Source organism: Sapajus apella, unplaced genomic scaffold (assembly GCF_009761245.1).
Source record: "Sapajus apella isolate SASKATOON/1434 unplaced genomic scaffold, GSC_monkey_1.0 scaffold10, whole genome shotgun sequence".
In the NCBI taxonomy this organism is placed as follows: Eukaryota; Metazoa; Chordata; class Mammalia; order Primates; family Cebidae; genus Sapajus; species Sapajus apella.
The window spans coordinates 33,406,626-33,425,656 of record NW_022436950.1 but is presented as its reverse complement, the minus strand read 5'-3'; the positions used below and the strand labels follow the sequence as shown (position 1 = coordinate 33,425,656).

The window sequence follows — 19,031 nt, the reverse complement described above, 5'->3', positions numbered from 1 at the left end:
TCCTCTCTGCAATGCCTTGCTTTCTTTCATGCTAATTTGGTATGGGTGAGTCTTCACTTTCCAACCACACTGAAGGGCCTTGATGGTAGACACCTGGTCCCTTACATCTTTATTTTTCAAAGTCCTCAGTATGTTTCCCGGACATGCAGTAAGCCCTCTTACTAAGTGGTGTTGTGTTGGTTTATTGGCTAATGAAGACTGCCCTTGAAGAACAATGTAATTTAGTTTCCTCCTCTGAGTGATGCCTATCATGGAAAGCATGAAACCCCAAATTTCAGACCCCCACATCTTCGTGTTCATAAGAAGCCCCTCAAACCCCTACCACATCAAAGTAGTGAGCCAGTGAAACAGGCAACCAAAGTGTGTATCCAGCCAACCCGGTTCTGAGATAAGGCAGACTCTTATTTTCTATTAGAAGGGGGCAGTAAGGATATGGTGGTAGTTACAGTACCCCAGACACACCCAGAGAACTTGAATGCAAACTGGGGATCCCTCCTGGCCCTAATACAGCATCAGAGAGTCAGTATTTGTAGTCAGACTGACCTTAGACTGAATCCACACAGGGGCGTAGAAGGAAACAGGGAGTACAAAGGTTGAAAGTGGAAGTCGTATGGGTGGTAAGATCCCTTCCTGACCTGCGTTCTTCTAGAGGTGTGGCCCATTCCACTCTCCCTAGCCCGTCTCACACTCACAAACACACCCACCCACTAAAACAGAGTCCCGGAAGTTCCTCTCCAAGTTTTTCCCCATTAAAAACAAAATTCTGAGTCAGTCCCTGGTTCCTTTCTCCCATTCTGTCCTGATGTCTGCCCTGACTTCCGCAGCTAGGTCTGCCATCCTGTGGTGCCATTTCCCCTTTCCAGGGAGCTCTTGCCTCTACCATCTGCCTTGGGCTCCTGACTCATCATTCTGCCTCCCGCCTCCCAGAGGCCAGTAGCTTTACCCCTCGGTTTTCCTGGTAGCAACTCACCCGACCCACCTTGCCTTTTTTTTGCTAGAACTACAGGGACCTGGGGGGAGAACCACATTCCTTCCTGCCGGCCTCCTAAGGAAACAGGCTGCAGTTTACCTACCGGGTTCAACAGAAAAGGAAAGTGGCCGACAAAGGGCAAAGACACTTTTGAGAGAGAGAAGAGCCTTAATCAAACACAGATATCAAGAATATTAGCAAGGGGACTAGAGAAAATTGCTATCAAAGTAAATGGCTTTTTGTACAAACGTTCCCTCTATTTGTGTTTTCCCCAGTGTGCCATTCTTTCTTTAAGGCTTGGTGAACAGATGCGCTTTTGAAAACGTTGATTAACTTATCCTTTTTTCGACCCCTTCCCACTCACTCAAACTCAGAGGAACAGTGATTATACAAAAAGCCAAGTCAAGCCACTGAAGTGTTCTTCTTCACCTTAAGTAGCCTTTGATTCTCCAGGTGCAGAAATCTCAGCTGCATCTGGGAAATTGATTTCATTGAACCTTAGAAATGGGCCAGTTCTTAGGAAATCATCTCATCCAGTCCTCTGCCTCCAGAGACAAGAGGCTGTGATCTCCTGGGATAAAATGTTCTCAAAATCATTAGCATCCTTTTACCCTTTTTCTTTCAAGATCAATGCCATCTTCACCCCTTTCCAGCCAGGGATCTATGGTATCCTAAGACTTCTTCCCTGAGGGTGTGAGATGGAGCAAGATGGCATTCTAGCCCCCAAGAATTCATCACATCCTTGGCAGAAGCCAGATCCCTAAAAGCAAGCATGGGATTTGGCCCAGAAGTCACTGGCAGGAGCCCCGTGGTTCTCATCCTAGGCCGATTCACATGTTCTTATCCAGTGCTCTGCATCTTTTACCCGTGAAGATGTTAAGACATATGAGCAGCCCATCAAACCAATTAATTGTTGGAAATGTGACGGTTTTCTTCCATGTTGAGTTTTTTTTAATACGGAAAAAAACCCTCTGGGTTGACTTTCACAAGCTCGATTTGATCCCTGTGACAAACACCACCTGCCTCTTGTTGATTCATGTTCACATTTCCCTTCCAAGGAAACAACCTGCTCTGTCGGGGCCTGGAGAAGAATGCAGGGAATGGGCATTAAGGTGGGGAGGCTGGCATGGCCTGCAGGTGCCAGTTGCTGTGCTACAGACCTGCCAGGAAGGGGCTGGAGTTGTGGAGGATTGGGGCCACATGGCGTCAGTCTTTTCAAGTGGGGCTTGACAAGTTGTTTCGTGCACCCCTTACTAGTGACCGAGGGGGATGAGAATGTGCTTTAGCACTTTGGCCAGAAAGACTTCTAACATGATTAAAACCATGGCCTCCAGGAAAAGACTGAATTTCAAGTGTGACAGTGATGGATCAATGCTCAGTTCAGATCATGGTCAAGTAGATCTTCCCTGAGCTGTAGTGCTGATGAGGGAAGCTTTCGGGATGGTCTAAAGTTCTTTTTCTCCCTCTTGCCTGATACTTCAGCTGTTTGGGATTTTGATTTTCTCTTAAGCCTTGATTTTTGGATTTCAACTTGTATCAGCGACTTCAAGATTGTTTACCTGACTTGGAGGAACAAAACTCTGAGAGGGCCACACACATTCACTGGGGCCATCTTGAGCTGTCAGCTTGGAAAGGCATAATTAGCTTATGAGATAGGAAGAAATGACAAGAAGCTGCTGTTTGCCATGTATTTGATGTTCTCTATTGATGTTTTGCCATTTTAGACAGAATAATTTTCATTGGTTCTGATTTCTATAAGTTGGACAGCACAGTGAATAGAGAGACCTGTATCACCACCCTCCCAAATTATCATGAAAAAGACAGAGATAGATAGTGATAATACAGGAGAAAATTCAGAGTAAATTAACTTAGCCTGGCTAGTCAGATTGGTTGCCCATCTTTGATCTATTCTAAACCATGGAGAAAGCCAATAGGAAAAACAGACTTGGGAAGAATATAAGAGATATTAGCACAGATATGTGAAGGTCACCAGGCATTATGACATGCCTTCCAATTCTGCTCTTAAATTAAAACATATAATGATGAAACAAGACTTCCCTAAACTACCATATGTTTACGTGAAATCCAAAGGAGAAAGACTGATGCTTTTGTGCTCACTGAGATGCGTTCCCTTGAAGAGGTGCAGCGAGCTGTACTAAATGAACATCCCAGTAATGGCAGCTGCTGGTGGGCATAAGATACCATTGAAGGTGCCTTAAATAAAACCTGTGTTCATAATGAATGCCAGTCATTAAAATAACATAGTGGCAGGGGTTGCTTGGCACTGAAGACCCAGACTTTTTTCTTATTTCTGTGTTACTGGTTGTGGTTGGAAGAAGATGCAGGTCATCTGAAGGAGAACAATCCAGTAACGTACATACTGAATGAGCTAGAAGTGGTGGTGACTCTCTAGCTGCCTGCCAGAATGGGGGGGAAATTCTCAGAAAGATTGTCTCTCTGCCTGTTAGCATGGTGCTAGAACTTGTTATTAATTTGTTTTTATTTCCTTTATATTATAGTGGACATCCCAGAAATACATGAGAGAGAAGGATATGAAGACGAAATTGATGGTGAGTATGGTTATGATTTAGCAGGTAATCACAAAATTCAAGTTTGGTTATAAAGCCGTCAACAAAAATAATGCCCAGGGTATCGGAGGGCCAAAATTTAGAACTATCAGTCAGAAATATATAAAAGAATCTGGAGAAAAATGAGGGAACCATCAATGGATCTGTCAGGCCTAAACTTTAGAGGTTTAGAAAGTTTATTGAGTTCCCTCTGCCTAATCTGAAACAGATCCCCTCTTTCCAGCAACTTTTTACCTGGATGGACTTCAAATCTGAATAAATCCTTTCAAAGTGAAAGATCAGCTCCTCTATATGTGTCATTGCTTGAACGTTTTGACCTCCTCCCAAAAATGGCCTAGTGAGTGAGCATAAATGTGAATATTCTCCCAGATCTGCTGTGGTTTCTGGTTCCCTGGCTTGAGGGAAACTTCTTCAACTATTCAAGACTCCAATTTGGAGCTTGTTGCAAGATTTAGGTTTCTTTTTCACACTGACCATCTCGTATCTTTATATTTATTCCAAGCTCTATTTTTCCACTGCAAATACACATACTTCAAGAGGCTAGAGGACTGCTGAGCAAATATGTAGATGTAATTTCTTTTCTCAACTCAGAATAGCACAGGTCTCTTTCTGGGCTTCTCTGAATGCCAGAGTTGATCTCCAAGAGGCTCAACAGCAAGATTCCACTTAAATAGTAACTGTAGAGCAAGATTAATGTATTTAAGAAGAGCAGTTTATAGAGCAGCTGCTTTTAACCTGCCCTTAATCAGAAACTTTATACGTAGTTATAGAAACTGGAGTGACTAACCCAAACAGTACCTTGTTAACTGACTGCAGATTCTCCCTGCAAAACACAGTCCAACACTCCTTTTATGGGCAAAAGTGCATGACTGACCTACATGGAGAGGCTGCAGTAGATCAGGCAGAAAAGCTTTGGGATGGAGGAGAAAGGGCAATGGGTAAGGAGACAGAAAGCCTAATTTCCATTCCTACTTTAACTGCTTGCTAAGTCTGTGACCTGGAGTGAGTTACCTAGTCGCCTAATTTCTTTAAACCTCAGTTTCCTCACCTATTAAAAATATATATAATATCCTGCCTACTTCATGGGATTATTAGGAGATTTCAAAAAATGATGCCCAGTTGTGGGCATGCCTTGGCCACACTGTAGAAACGTAATTAGATTCATCTGCTAGAGCTTCCAGAACAGAGTACCACCAACTGGGTGGCTTACAACAGAGATGTATTTTCTCACAGTTCTGGAGGCTAGAAATTTAAGATCAAGGTGTGGACAGAGTTGGTTCCTTCTGAGGGCTGTGAGAAAGGATCTCTTCTAGCTCTCTCACCTTGGCTTGGAGATGGCCATTTTTGCGTTTGCATGATGTTCTCTCGTGTGTGTGTGTGTGTGTGTGTGTGTGTGTGTGTGTGTGTGTCCCCTTTTTCTAAGGATATTGCTCTTATCAGATAAAGGCCCACCCTCATGGCCTTATTTTAACTTGATGACCTCTGTAAAGGCCCTATCTCCAAACAAGGCGGTGGGGGTTAGGACTTCGACATGAATTTAAGTGGCTGGGAGGGGGATATAGTGCAACCCATAACAGTAAGGCATGATGCCTTACTATTAGTGGAGGTCTGGTGGCTGGGAAAAATCTGCTGCTTATATAGCCAGGAATGCCAAATAAGGAAACTCATCATGTGCAAATAGCCCCAGACTGTCCTTTCATTAACTTGAGGAGATTGGAAAGGAGGAGTGCAGCATCACCTTGAACCTGAGGCCATCCCAAGTGCTGCAGAGGCACCCCTAAAGGTGCTGTTCAAATCCAAGCTTACCTAATATAAGTCAAATTATTTAAATATTGGATACTTAGTACTTACTATGCGCCAGACACCAAGCACTTTACAAATATGAGTTTATTAATCCTCCTAACAACCCAGTTGAGGTAGATTTGACTATTATCCTCATCTGAATGAGGTGAAAACTGAAGCAAAGAGAGGTTCAATAGCTTGCCCAAAGTTACACAACTAAGATGTGGCAAGGCTGGGCTTTGAACCCAGAGAGTCTAATTCCAGAGTTGCTGCTGCTAACTACTGTGCTCTGAAGAGCCTCTGGGCTGGGGAAGCTGAGTCGCTTCACCATGACATAAGTAGTGCCTGCAATCTCTCATATATTTTATGTCTCGTAGATGAATACGAGGTGGACTGGAGCAATTCTTCTGCAACCTCAGGGTCTGGCGCCCCCTCGACCGACAAAGAAAAGAGCTGGCTGTACACGCTGGATCCCATCCTCATCACCATCATCGCCATGAGCTCGCTGGGTGTCCTCCTGGGGGCCACCTGTGCAGGGCTCCTGCTCTACTGCACCTGTTCCTACTCAGGCCTGAGCTCCCGAAGCTGCACCACGCTGGAGAACTACAACTTCGAGCTCTACGATGGCCTTAAGCACAAGGTCAAGATGAACCACCAGAAGTGCTGCTCCGAGGCATGACGGATTGCACCTGAGTCCTATCTGACATTTCATTCCAGCGAGATGGGCTGGGGAAAATTACATTTTTTTTTCCTTTGGAAACTGAATGCCATAATCTCGATCAAACCGATCCAGAATACCGAAGGTATGGACGGGACAGAAAAGCGAGTCGCAGGAGGGAGGGAGACGCAGCGCACAGGGGATTATCATCCCACTAGGACCGTGGCTAAGTCATTGCAGGAACGGGCTGTGTTCTCTGCTGGGACAAAACAGGAGCTCATCTCTTTGGGGTCACAGTTCTATTTTGTGAGTTTGTATTATTATTATTATATTTTATTTCTTTGGTCTGTGAGCAACTCAAAGAGGCAGAAGAGAATGACTTTTCCAGTGTAGAAGCGGAGCAATGATCACTATTCTCCGCTTTCTCTTTCTAATCAACACTTGAAAAGCAAAGTGTCTTTTCAGCCTTTCCATCTTTAGAAATAAAACTCAAAGCAAGCCGTCCAGCTTATCCCATCCTCTGATTGTCTTCTGACTTAAGGGATTTACTGTGGTGTAGGTTCTGCCAGCCGACCCTACAAGCTGCCGCTTCCAGTCCTAGCATTTAAGTAGGATGTTGTTGCCTTTAACTTTTTTTATCCAGGGGAAAATTGCCATTTTAGGGTCAGCATGAACAGCTTTTTCTTGGATGCAATTTAAAACAAACCAGAAAGGAAATTTCACACGTCAAAATCCACAGAAGCATCCGGACGAGCCTTAAAGTGCTTTGTGAGCAAATAGGAGCCATTTGTTACTCTAGACCCACAGTGTCTGGCGGTGTGGGGCGTCCCTTGTGGGGCTTCTGGTGGTGGTTTTGCCTTTTCTTTTCCCTCCTCCATGTTATTCTAAAACACACACACACACACACACACACACACACACACGCATTTTTCAGGCCGATAAGCCCCTGGAAAGAGCATTATGTGATATTCTTAGAGGCAGGGGAAAATAGAGGGATAAATAGAGACTTGATATGCTTTCCCCATCAGTGAGACACTGTAACTGGTCACCACTGGACGGGAAGGAAAACAGCAGAGAGGGAAAGAGAAGCCGCACCTCTGATCACATGAGGGCCAAGGCTGAGCAGTGTAGACAGAGACCCTTTGAAACGCATTTTTCTCTCAAATAGGCTAGCAAACACTGGCTTCTCTTTTGGGTTACAGCCACCATTTCAACCTTTCAAGAGAGGCAGAGCTAGGATGTACAAGAATTGATTCTAACCAGAAGTCTGCAAGTACTGTGCACAAGCATGCTAACCACACTGCTTCAACCTTGAGAGACTTAGGTTCTTACACACATACACACACACACACTCACATGCACACACGCACACACACCAATTTATGTTTTTTATTAAGTGCCTTGAAAAAAATGAAGAAAAATGAATTTCCCTCTATATAGAAATCAGCGAGTATCTTACAAATTAAGGCATTCCTCTTTCCCTTACCCCAGTGGCTCCATTGCAACTCCCCAACTCACTGCTGATCCTAATGAGCCCTGCTACCCCAGTGGCAGTCATAGCCCTTCATGACTCTCAGCTACTTTTCAAAGGGAGGCATGAAGAATAGAATGAAACTGTGTGAAGGATAAGATTGTTCGCATCAAGATCCAAATCTTGGTTTCATATTAACGCCTAAGGATTGCCTGTGTGCTGGATATATATTTGAAACTCAACCAGTATGCCCAGCCTATTGCATATCAACGTCAGACCATTTTTGCTGCTATGGTCACCCATGATTTCATTTGTCTTATACCCAGGTGAAAGGGGAAGGGTGAGTGGGACTGGCTGGTTCCTTTAAATGTTAACTTATGGAAATGCTAGTTCAAATGGTAATGTCACAGTGTTTTGTATGCAGAGCTCAAGAGTTCAGTCAACAGCTATTTATTCATGTGTGTGTGTGTCTTTGCGCCTTTGAGTTCTCTGTATCTACTGTGTATGTGAATGGTCATGTGGGACTCAGTGGTGGTGTTGTGACTTTGACCTAGGGCCCGAGTGTCACAGCGGATCTTGGCACTCGGCACTCGTTGGCACAGTGGTAGTTAGAGGTGAAAAGTGAAGCTGTCAAGCCCAAGGGCTTAGCTTTAGGGTTCCCCCTGAGTTGGGCCCTCTGGAGAAACAAGATTTCAACTAGCCCCTCTCCTCTTCACCCTCCCATGATGTGCAGTGTTCAGAAAGCTGGTAAGTCCTAGGGATTTCTAGAAGTAGCCTGCAGAAGAGGATAAGTTTGAAAGCCTACTCCAGGGCTCCTGGTGCTCTTATGCCCAGTGAGCCATTTTACAGTTCTCCAAAGTCTAGCCCTGTCTCAGGCCTGCACTTCACCTCTAAGTTATGTACAACTCAACCTGCATCCCTCTAAAAGTCCTATGTCCATATTCACCATTGGCTGATTTGGGGCCATGAGTGGGCCTTGAATGCTAAACAGAAGCAGGGTACGCAGGGCTACATGTAGATACCTCACCAAGGCTGGAGGCTGGACTGTCGTAAGACAGAAAGAAAAAGAGCTGGGCCCAATTTTGACTTGGCTAGGGGACACCTTGGTGTGTTTGTTATCTTTATCTGTGGGTAGGCTAGCTGACCCGTCTCCTTGAGTCATTCTCTTCGGGAAACCCCAGTCCCAGTACTGATCTCCTTTTTGCCTTGTACTAAATGACACATTACCTCCACGCTCTCCCAGACTAGGCGGTCAACAGGGCCACAGGGTTGCTGTCTTTGGTGGGGCAGGCGAGTTGACAGGGATGAGGGTCCAAGGAATAAGCATGAATGACAAGAAAACAAGAGAAAGAGTTAACCTGTCACACAGCAGGTTAACTTTTCCAGGGTTTGCAGTTAAAGGTATTCGACCATTCGCTGGCTGAGCCAGATCACGGGAACTTGAGAGCTTTTACTGTGATTCTTCAATGTAAAAAGTAAACAACAATGTCAAACTGTGTTTATATGATTTGTATAAAGCCTTTTTAAGATTACTATTTAAATAAACATTATGCCAGAGATATTTTTCTGCATTGTCTTTTTTTTCCTGCATTGTCTTTATTGAAGACAAACAGATCTGGGATAAGAGTGACCAAATTGTTCCACTTTGCCTGAGATTTTTGCTGGTTTTTAGCACTGAATGTCCTGTTGAAACAGGATAGTTCCCTTGATCCCTTCACAGGACTTGTGACAGGGTGGCTCACTTAGCCCATAGCTCTCAACCCCTTGTGGGAGGGGGAGAACACAAGAGAACAGGTGCAGAGGCCAGGATGAGCACTTTTGGGGAACTGGCAAGGGCAGAACTCTGTGCAGGTCCATGGGAATGCATAGGGGTTTCCCATGACCCATGGAGTCCCAGAGGGCATATGTTATAGTGCACTCTTAGCTTTGCCATCCCTGGATGGCTTAAGTATTAAACAGCTCAGTGCAGGGTCCACAGTGACAGACCCTTGCACCCACACTTGGGTCCTTGTCTAGCATGCGGGAGGAATGAGATTTCACAAACAAATTTGAGGGTGGTGAATGTGGAGGATTTTATTGAGTGTGGAAATGGCTCTTAGCTGGATGGGGAGCCGGAAAGGGGATGGAGTGGAAGGTGGTCTTCCCCTGGAGTTGGCCATCCCCAGCCTAACTCTTCTCCAAGGTTCCACCATCAAGCTGTCCCTCTGAAGTCAGGCTGCTTCTCTCTAACATCTGGATGCTGCTTCTCTCCTTCTCTGCCACTCTGCTACTCCACTGGTGGGGCCTGGGGTTTTTATGGGTACAAGATGGGGGACAGGATGGGGGACAGGGTAGGGCAGGGTGGTTTTGGAAAAGGCAATATTCAGACAGGAAAACAAGAATGCATGTTCTCACTTTGGGCCATAGGTCCAGGCTTGAGAGTGTGGCCCTCACCAGGTACCACCTTCTACCCAGTATTTCCCTGCCTCCTATCCATTTCACAGTGTCCTGGAAAACCCTTTGTCTGAGTCAGCTTGGTATAACAGGCTACCACAGACTCAGTGGCTTAAACAACAGATATACATTCCTTACAGTTCATGAGGCTGGTAAGTCCAAGATCAAGGCACCAAAAGATTCGGTATTTGATGAGGGCTCTTTTCCTAGCTTTTAGATGGCTGCCTTCTCTCTGCGTGCTCACCTGGCCTTTCCATGGAGAGAGCTCTGTCTGTCTTCTTCCAATGAAAGCACTAGTCCCATCATGAAGGTGGGACCTAATGACCCACCGCACGACCTGAACATAATTACCTCCCAAAGATTCCAGCTCCTAATACCATCAAAATGGTAGTTGAGGCTTTGACGTATGAATTTTAGAAGGACACAAACATTCAGTCCATCATACCCCTCAATCCTGGACAAACTAACATGGTAGGTCATACTCGGGATAATGTTTCTTCTTAACATTGGAAACAGTAGGCTGATGGGTCAGTTGGCTTCTTATAAAATAAAGACAGCGTGGGAATGGATGATGGGCCATCTAGCCAGATGGTCTACTTTAACTCAGAGTCCTACAAATTCTTCCTCCCTGGACAGTACCAGGCCCTACAACTCTAGATTCTCTGCTCCTTTCTTTCTGGTCAAATCCTTGATTGTCAATGTCTCTGGTGGTTTCAGTGTCTGTGACAGTGCTTCTCAAAGTGTGGTTCCCGGCCCGCAGTGTTAGCATCACTAGGGAACTTGTCAGAGTAGATGTATATGCTTAGGTTCCATCCCAGATCTACTGAATTAGAAACTGGGGGTGGGGTCTAGGAATTTGTGCTTCAACAAAGCCCACCAGGGGATTCTGATGCTCTTTCAAATTTAAGAACCATTGATCCAGTAGAAATGAAAAGGTTTGTATCCTTCTAAAATTCCTACATCAAAACCTCAACCCCCATTTTGATGGAATTAGAAGGTGGGGTCGTTCAGAGGTAATTATGTTTAGATTAGGTCATGAGGTGGGTCATTAGGTCCCACCCTCATGATGGGATTAGTGCCCTGAGTAGAAGAAATATCCTGGCCTCAGGTGATTGAGGTGATTAAGGACCTTTTCACCTCTTGGTTATTGGATTCAAAAAAACAAACCAGATTTGGGCCAGTGAATGCTACCGGAGGCCACATATGCTCCTAGATAGTACAATAAGTTTCCAGGCAAGGAGGAGGGAGAAGCTTCATTATGAATCTCTCTCCCCATGGAAGCTCTGAACTGAGCCAAATTTGCCCCCATCCTGAAGCTCTGTCCACCCTGAAAAGGAAATTTGCTTCAGTCCTTTATTTAAGAAATGTTTTTGAGCAGTTCCTGATTTTGCAAGCCCTTGCAGCTTCCCCTCAGGGAGGGGGATAGGAAGCAAACAGCCAAACTCAAGAGCATCATCAACAGGGTAAAAGGGCTGGAGATGGGGCTTCGAAGGTGAAGGGCCAGTGCACCCTGGGCCTTCCCAGTGAGGAAGTGCTCTCTCTTCTGTGTCGTTCTTCCGCTCTTTTTAATTTATAAAAAATGACAGCCCCAGTACCACCCATTCCTTACTGGCCGGTAAGGTCACCACAGTCAAATCTCCGCAATTTCCCTCTTTGCCCCTCCTGTGATCTTACGATATCTTGTGTCTCTTGGGATGCCTGCTTCTATCTTATTACTGACCCTAGCCACAATAACAAGAGGTTAAAATGAAAGAAAATTTCTTCTTTCCTTTAGTTGAGCTTTTGGGTATTTTTAAAGCCCTAATAAACTAATAATATCTCCTGGTCCCTAGCCAGCAAGTGTTTACATAAGACCTTTTTTTTTTCTAATCTACATCCTTCTGGAAATGTTTACACGAAACTCAGGGGAAGCAGGCAGGCCAGTGAAATGAGGTTGGAACATGACCATGGTTGAGGAAAACAGGACCCATCTGGATGCAGAGGCCGCCTTTGCTCCTGCAACGTTGGTGGTGTTGATGGGGGTGTGGGCGGGAACCTGAAGAGGTTGAAAGATGACTCAGTTTCAGTTCTCACAGCCTTTAGGCTCTAATCCCAGGCTGAGATAAACAAAACTCTTGGGAAAATTATCTCCTCACTGGGAGATAAAGGGTGTGAGATGGGGAGTAGGGTGGTGGGAGGGGGTGATAGTCAGAACAGCAAATGCAGCCTGTGGTGAGGACTGAGAGCTGCTTTGCCCTCCACCCAAGGGCCTCACAGTAACTTAACAGTTATTCCCATCAATACAATGAGAAGAGTCCTAGAAGCCTACGGATTGCCCCAGGCTGAGGCAAGGGCAGGGCTCGCCCCTGAATGCCTATCTCTCAGAACTCCTGAGCCGCCCTTGCCTGCTGCCCACCCCACCTTCTAAGGCTGGTCCTCCTCCTTCTTAGGTCTTCTCAGTGACCCTCAGAGGCAGTTCTTGGTGGAAGGACATGCCTTCCCTCTTCTCTCTGGAGACCCAAGCTAAAGATCTCCAAGGGAACTAAGAGCCAGATTACTTCTGCAGCTCATCCAAAGAATAACACCTGTTTCCTCTCCCTTCCCTACCAGAAAACCCTGTAAGCTATAAGACAAGTGTGCATGTGTGTGTCCGTGTGTGTGTGCATGCGTGTGTGTGTGTGTGTGTGTGTGTGTGTGTGTGTGTGTGTGTAGGAGTGCTGTTCCTATCACCACAGGTTTACAAGTGCTGCAAGAAAAGGAAGCCTTCTCACTAAGAAAACATATCACACCTGGTCACAGTGCATCTGAGCCATCCCTCACCCCCTCTCCTACCCAGTGGCACCAGTGCAGGAGGGTGCCCTCTCTGCAGAGGACACAGCCCCCTCTCTGCAGAGGAGGGGGCCCACACAGGTGCAAACCCTGATCTGAAGCCCTGACAGGCCCATGTGCACACTGAGGTGTCCAGGCCTCTGCAGAACACCCTTCACCAGCAGAGAGGCAAAGCCCCGGGGACCACGCATTCAACATGTGAGGATTTGGGGTGCTTGGTTCTAGATCCCTCAGCAAACTCCTCACCAGACCAGCAGGCTCAAGCAACTGGGCTCTACCCTTGAAACAGTGCTGTTCAGTCTGCAAGGTGCAGGCTGTAGCCTGCACAGCCCCCCAGGTTCTCAGAACCGTCTGCAGGGCCAGGCTGCCATGGTTTGGAGCATAGCCTCACTAATTAATCTCATCCCGAAGCCCTTGACTGCCTCCACTGGGAACTGAAGCACAGCCTTGCTGCACCTCCACGTTGCCAAGCCTCATACAGAACTGCCCAACAGGGCCTTGACTCCAGAGCGGGTGGCAGGCGGCCTTTCTCGATTTACCTTCTGTCTTCACCTTCTTTTCTCCTCTCACCCCTCATCTCATCTCGCCTTGAGTATTCATGTTTCTATTCCAAGCTGACTATTTGTAATGCCTGTGGGAGTTCGAAGAAAGCTTTGTAGGGTTTTGAAACCCCCGGCACTCCTCTCCCCTTGAACGTGGTCATGCCGAGGAGACAGACAGCATTGTCTCAGAGCTTCGGACCAGGGTTCAAGATTGGGTTCTGCCTCTACCTGTGTGACCTTGGGAAGGCTACAACACATCTTGGCTTTCCTATCTGTAAAGCGGATGTTTGGGCTGCATGAATTTTGAGCCCCCAGCCATGCTATGACATCTTAGTACACGGGTGGTTCTGGCTGGTTGTCTGTATGTGTGTTACACAGCCCAGCAAGGCAAAGTTCTCTTGGGCTCCCTTCTGCAGAGGGGCTGGGGATTTGGGCTTGATGTTACGTGAACTGCTCTTTCCCCCAGAGCCCTTCATTCCTATCTACTTACATAGAAAATGACATACTGATTTATCCCCCATGACCTCTTGAGGGAAGAACTGATGTACGCATTCATTTATATAGCCAACCTATTTTATATTAAATGCCTAAAATGTGCCTCGCTAGGTGCTAGGAGACGTGATCAGCAAAACAACCTGGTTTTGTCTTCAGGGAGCTTACAGTCTGGAAACACACAGGTGAATCAGGAAACCACAAAAATATAACAATACAGCAAGAGCTGCACAGCAAAGCAGAGAGCTATGTGTGTGTCAGCCAGGACCTAAGCACTGTTTCTCACGGCAGCTGAAATCCTAGGATGCATCAGGTGAGCAGGGGGAGAGGGCAAAGATGCTGAGGCCAAAGGAAGCCTGGCTAGAGCAAAGTAGGGGGTGAGGAGGAAAGTCTCATTCACCTTTGCATCGGGACCCCCATCTCACACCTGGCACCTACTGTATGTGCATAATAAATGTTTATTGAAAGAATGGCTTGTATAAATTCCCCCCTGACAGGCATCAAGCTGCTCAGTTTGTACAACTAAAAGATAAGTGCTTTTGGTCTTGCTACCTGTTCTTCACTGTAGTAGAAAATGTGCAAGTAACCTTCCAAGAGTCTGTATGGAGAGATTATGCCGTAAGTTTCAGCATGGAAACGGGCACTATTAGTTTCTGTTTAAATATGATAATTTAGGCTAAATATAATATTCAGATTAAAATTCTGTTGAAACAGTTGGAGGGTTGCCAGATTTAGCAAATAAAAATGTCCCATGCAGCCACAGTACAGCAGTTCCTTAAAACGTTAAACACAGAATTACCATGTGATCCAACAATTCTACTTCTAGGTGTGTACACCCAAGGTAATTGAAGGCAGGGACTGAAGCAGATACCTGTGCACTGATATTCATTGAAGCATTATTCACAATAGCCAAAAGGTTGAAACAGCACAAATACCTACCAACAGATAAATGAACAAAATGTGGTATATACATACAATGAAATATTATCCATCCTGAAAATGAATGACATTCTGATACATGTTACCACAGAGATGGACTTTGAAAATATCATGCTAAGTGGAATAAGTCAGACACAAAAGGACAAATGTTATATGATTACACTTATAGAAGGTACCTAGAACAGGTGAATTTCTAGGGACAAAGAGTAGATTAGAGGTTACCACGGGTGGGCAAAAAGAAAGAACTGGGAGTCATTTTTTAATGGGTATAGAGTTCAGGCAATGAAAAAGTTCTAGAAATGAACAGTGCCAATGGCTGCACAACTGTGAATGCAAATGATGCCCCTGAAATGTATACTTCTAAAGGGTTAAAATGGTAAATGTTATGTAGATTTTACCACAGTTTTTTAAAAAGCATTTTTTAAGTCCCCTGTAATACTTGGGACATACCTAAACTAAAAAAATGCTCATTATCTGAAATGTAAATTTAACTAGGTGTCCTATATTTTATCTGATCATCCTAGGTGAGGGGCTTTCCCTTCACCATGAGATTCCTGGGACCTTACCAAAATTTCAGGGCCATATTTCCCAAACCAAAAATTTGTGCTTATGATTTGAAAATAAAGAGTGTACAAAACAGTTGCAGAAAATCGGGAGGAGTCATGCCTACCCTAATTATAGATTGAACCATAGAGAGAGGCCACAAAATGTCTCCCTCAGCCCTCGCTCACTCCATCAATGAAGAGGTAGAGATTAGAAATCTTGGTTGGGTTTCCCATCTGTTGTTTAATTATCATGATCCACAAATGCTCTAAAAGCTGGTTATAAACCCCTTCTTACGATTGACCACGTGGCTAGAATTACAGTTGCAGATGGTGATGCTTGTGCGTGTGACTCAGACGATAGCCTTGTCCCCCGCCATCAATGGATCTTCACACCAGAGTTGGTAAGAACCCATGGGGTGCCCAGATGCCTAATTGTACTGCCATTTGCACCCGTGCCTTCTCAAAAAAAGAAGCTGCCTGAACAGCTCATTGTGCAGCACGAAACAACAGGTGCAAAAGGCAAAGGCCACTTTGGAGCAATTTGAACCAAAGAACATGACTCTGCGTAACAAGTGCCACAAACTTGGTGTGTCTGCATTAACCTGCCTGTGAGATGGGCTCAGCATCCTGCCACAGCCCCAGAGTCTACAGAGGTGTGCCAGGTGGTCCCATCTACTCCTTCTCTCAACCGAATGAAAGGCAGCTGGGAGGGCATAGCACAAAGTGATGGGTCGCATCCAATTCATTTTTACTAGGTGCTGACAAGTCACTGCAAAAGTCTGGAAATGTGTAGCAAAGCAAAAACACACGGGTCACAATGCACTGGTGAATGATTACCACAGGAGAAATTCATTACAGGCTGCTCTCAGCTCCCATCACATAAGGAAGTGTTACATTAACAAGATGGAAGGTCCCTGTGGTCCCCTCCTCAACACAGCCCCCCTGCCACCGCCTGCCACCCCACTATTTCAATTTGTGTTGCTTGGTGGGAACAGAGCCCATGGTGTGGGGAGGGGGAGTTAATTCAGCTGTACTAATCAAAAAGGGGTTTGCAGTGGCAGCCAAAGCTAAGTGGAGCACATTCGACCTGCACACTACATGAAATCCCTTCTGCCAGCCTGCACCGGTTACGACCACTGTCTTCGGGCACCTAGATGTGGCATGAACACAGGGTGAGTCTTCTGTTAGTTGTTCATGTAACTTGCTTCCCATGGAGAGGGTGTGTGGTTTCCCCATACCCTCCTTCCTGGCCGTCATCCCTGTCAGCACCCGAGTTCTATGGGTTTTTAACCTTTCCTTACACAGACACTGGCAGGGAACCTGCGCCAGTGGTTTGCACCAGCATGGGAGCTGTGCTGGAGACTGTGGAGTAGCCAAGAAGAATAAGATACCCTGGGCTTGGAGCTGTTCTGGAACAAGTTCTGCGATGATGGGGACGGAGCACCTCCCATTGGTAGAGGCTGATAGATCAAGTGGCCTTTAAGTCCTTGCCCTCCAGGGTCACATGCCATCTATGTCTCCTTCCTCCCGATCTCCCTTCTCCAATTACCACTTCCCACATTAAGGATTCACGGGCCACAAATGGAGGGTCAGCAGAGAGGCAACAGCGTGAGCCAGAGGAGTCAACAGTTCTTCCTTAATGGGATTTCTGCTCCTTTAAGATGCCATTCACATGCAGAGGGGCCAGCCAAAGGGACCTGCTTTTAAAGTCAAATGCATGGCCAGGCCCGAGATGGTGGCTTTGCCGGGGAAGGGGGCTCTCGACAGGTGCCGTCCTAAGGAGCCCAAAAAGCTCAGTGTCTTGGCCTCACTCCTGTGCCCCACCTCTCAACACCGAGAGACCCGCTGGAGGTCCTGTAGCAAATGTCATCCTGCAGTGGATGAGCCAACCCCAGCGCACTCACTAGCCAATGCGATGTTAAATATTAAACCTCCGCGTAGCCAGCCTGGGCTGAAAGCCGCCGTTTGATTATGCAGCTTTCTCTGGACTTAAGAGGAAGAGAGCTTGCCTCTCCCAAAAGGGCAGCGCAGAGACTCACCCTCAGCCTTCTGGGCACCAAGGAAACCAAAACGGTTCAATTTGTCTAAGCCCATCCATCTTTAATGTCACAGTCTACATTTTCTCCTCTCTTCCTTTTTCAAAGCAGCCAAAAAGGAAAATGTCACTGCATTTGGGGCCAATTCAAAAGCCAGGCTTGGACGAATGTTCGATTTCTTTCTCCCCAGCCCCCACCCCCCTCCATTTTTATATCCTGTGGTGTTTTCAGGGACTGCACCTCACCCCCTACTCCATTCCTATGTTCATTTGGTATCTTTCTGCCCTCTTCTCTTCACTGCACAGAGTCCTTTTGGTGACTGAGCCTCTGCTAGAGAACATGACGTTGATTTTTTTTTTTTTTTTTCCAGATGGAGTCTTGCTCTGTCACCCAGGCTGTCACCCAGGCTGGAGTGCAGTGACATGATCTCGGCTCACTGCAACCCCTGCCTCCCAGGTTCAAGCGATTCAGCTGTCTCAGCTTCCAGAGTAGCTGTGATTACAGGCATGAGCCACCGTGGCCAGAAGATGATGTTGATTTTTATGGGGGTAGTGGGGTCTCCCTGGGGGGATTGCCAGGTGAGGCTGTTGCCATCTTCTTCCACTTCCCAACAAGGTTTGGAGTTTGAGCAGCTGATACACGTAAACGTCCCCAGTTCTGCCTTTTAGAAACTATATTCCCCAAATTTGTCCAAAACACATGGAATTGTCCCCAACTGTGGCAGAAGCGATTGGGAGCACCGTCAGCACCTCCCCTCCCTTGTGTGCCTTAAAAAGACCCTTAAAGCTGTGCAGGGCAGGTGGTAGCTCAGATGAAGATGACAATCAGAATGCGTCGCTGACAGTCTCCAGCTCACTCAGGAATAGAGAGCCAAAGCACTGATTGATACCTGAGAGGGCAGCTGTCATGGGGAGGACACAGGAGAGAGATAAGGGACTCAATCAGTGTCAAAGCTGGCCCGACACAACATAGCCATTAATCACTGTGGGTAAAGATTTTCAGCTGCTGAAGTCGAGAACGGCGAGCAGGTAATAGAAAAACAGAGGGAGAAGCAGCTGTGTGGGCCGGCCCTCTCCGAGATGGACAAGGTGCTTAGCCTCACCTGAACGGATGGACACACACACACACACACACACACACACACACACACACACACTCTCTCTCTCTCTCTCTCTCTCTCTCTCTCTCTCTCTCAATTTGGAGATCTCCATCTGTCCATTCTCAGCCCAAGGAAAATGCCCACAGTATTTTTCCTGAGTTCATTGCACAGAATTAAACTGTAATCCAGGGTGAACTTTAAAGTATGTGAATTGTGTCTCAATAAGGCAGTTGTAAATATATAGACTCCAATCAGCAGCCCAGGACAGCTGCAGTGGAAACCCTCCCTCCCCACCGCCCTCCCACCACATGGAGGCAGAGGAGATCATTGCTGATATTCTCTCCTTGTCTTTACCCACGGGTACTTGAATGAGACGCAGCACGTGGTGAACCATGAAGAAAACAGGGCTCAAAAACTCAGCATTTCGATGAGAAAAGATTCCCCCCATTCCAGAAAGCCCCAAGACTGCACTTCAGTAATTCCCAACCATATCATGTCTGATTAGTACTGGTGGAGCCCGTTTTAGAGACTGTCTTTCAATGTGTTTTAATTAGAGATTCAAAAACAATAAACCCATTTTTTTTGTCCAGGGAGCAGAGATTCCCAAGTTGGAAATAATGAATGGATTAGTGATTAATTCATTGTCAGCAGGTGTGGGGAGAAGCCAT

At 46.2% G+C, this 19,031-nt stretch overlaps 1 protein-coding gene across 2 annotated transcripts in view; it reads left to right on the top strand.

The window, feature by feature from the left end:
• Positions 1-9,028, top strand: part of NRP2 (neuropilin 2) — a 116,424-nt gene extending 107,396 nt beyond the window's left edge. For both annotated transcript variants that reach the window (XM_032278519.1, XM_032278521.1), the window contains exons 16-17: positions 3,490-3,540; positions 5,718-9,028. In XM_032278519.1, coding sequence (XP_032134410.1) covers positions 3,490-3,540; positions 5,718-6,019 — 353 coding nt within the window. In that variant the 3' untranslated portion in view covers positions 6,020-9,028. The remainder of the gene's footprint in view (positions 1-3,489; positions 3,541-5,717) is intronic.
• The last annotated feature ends 10,003 nt before the right edge of the window (positions 9,029-19,031 follow it).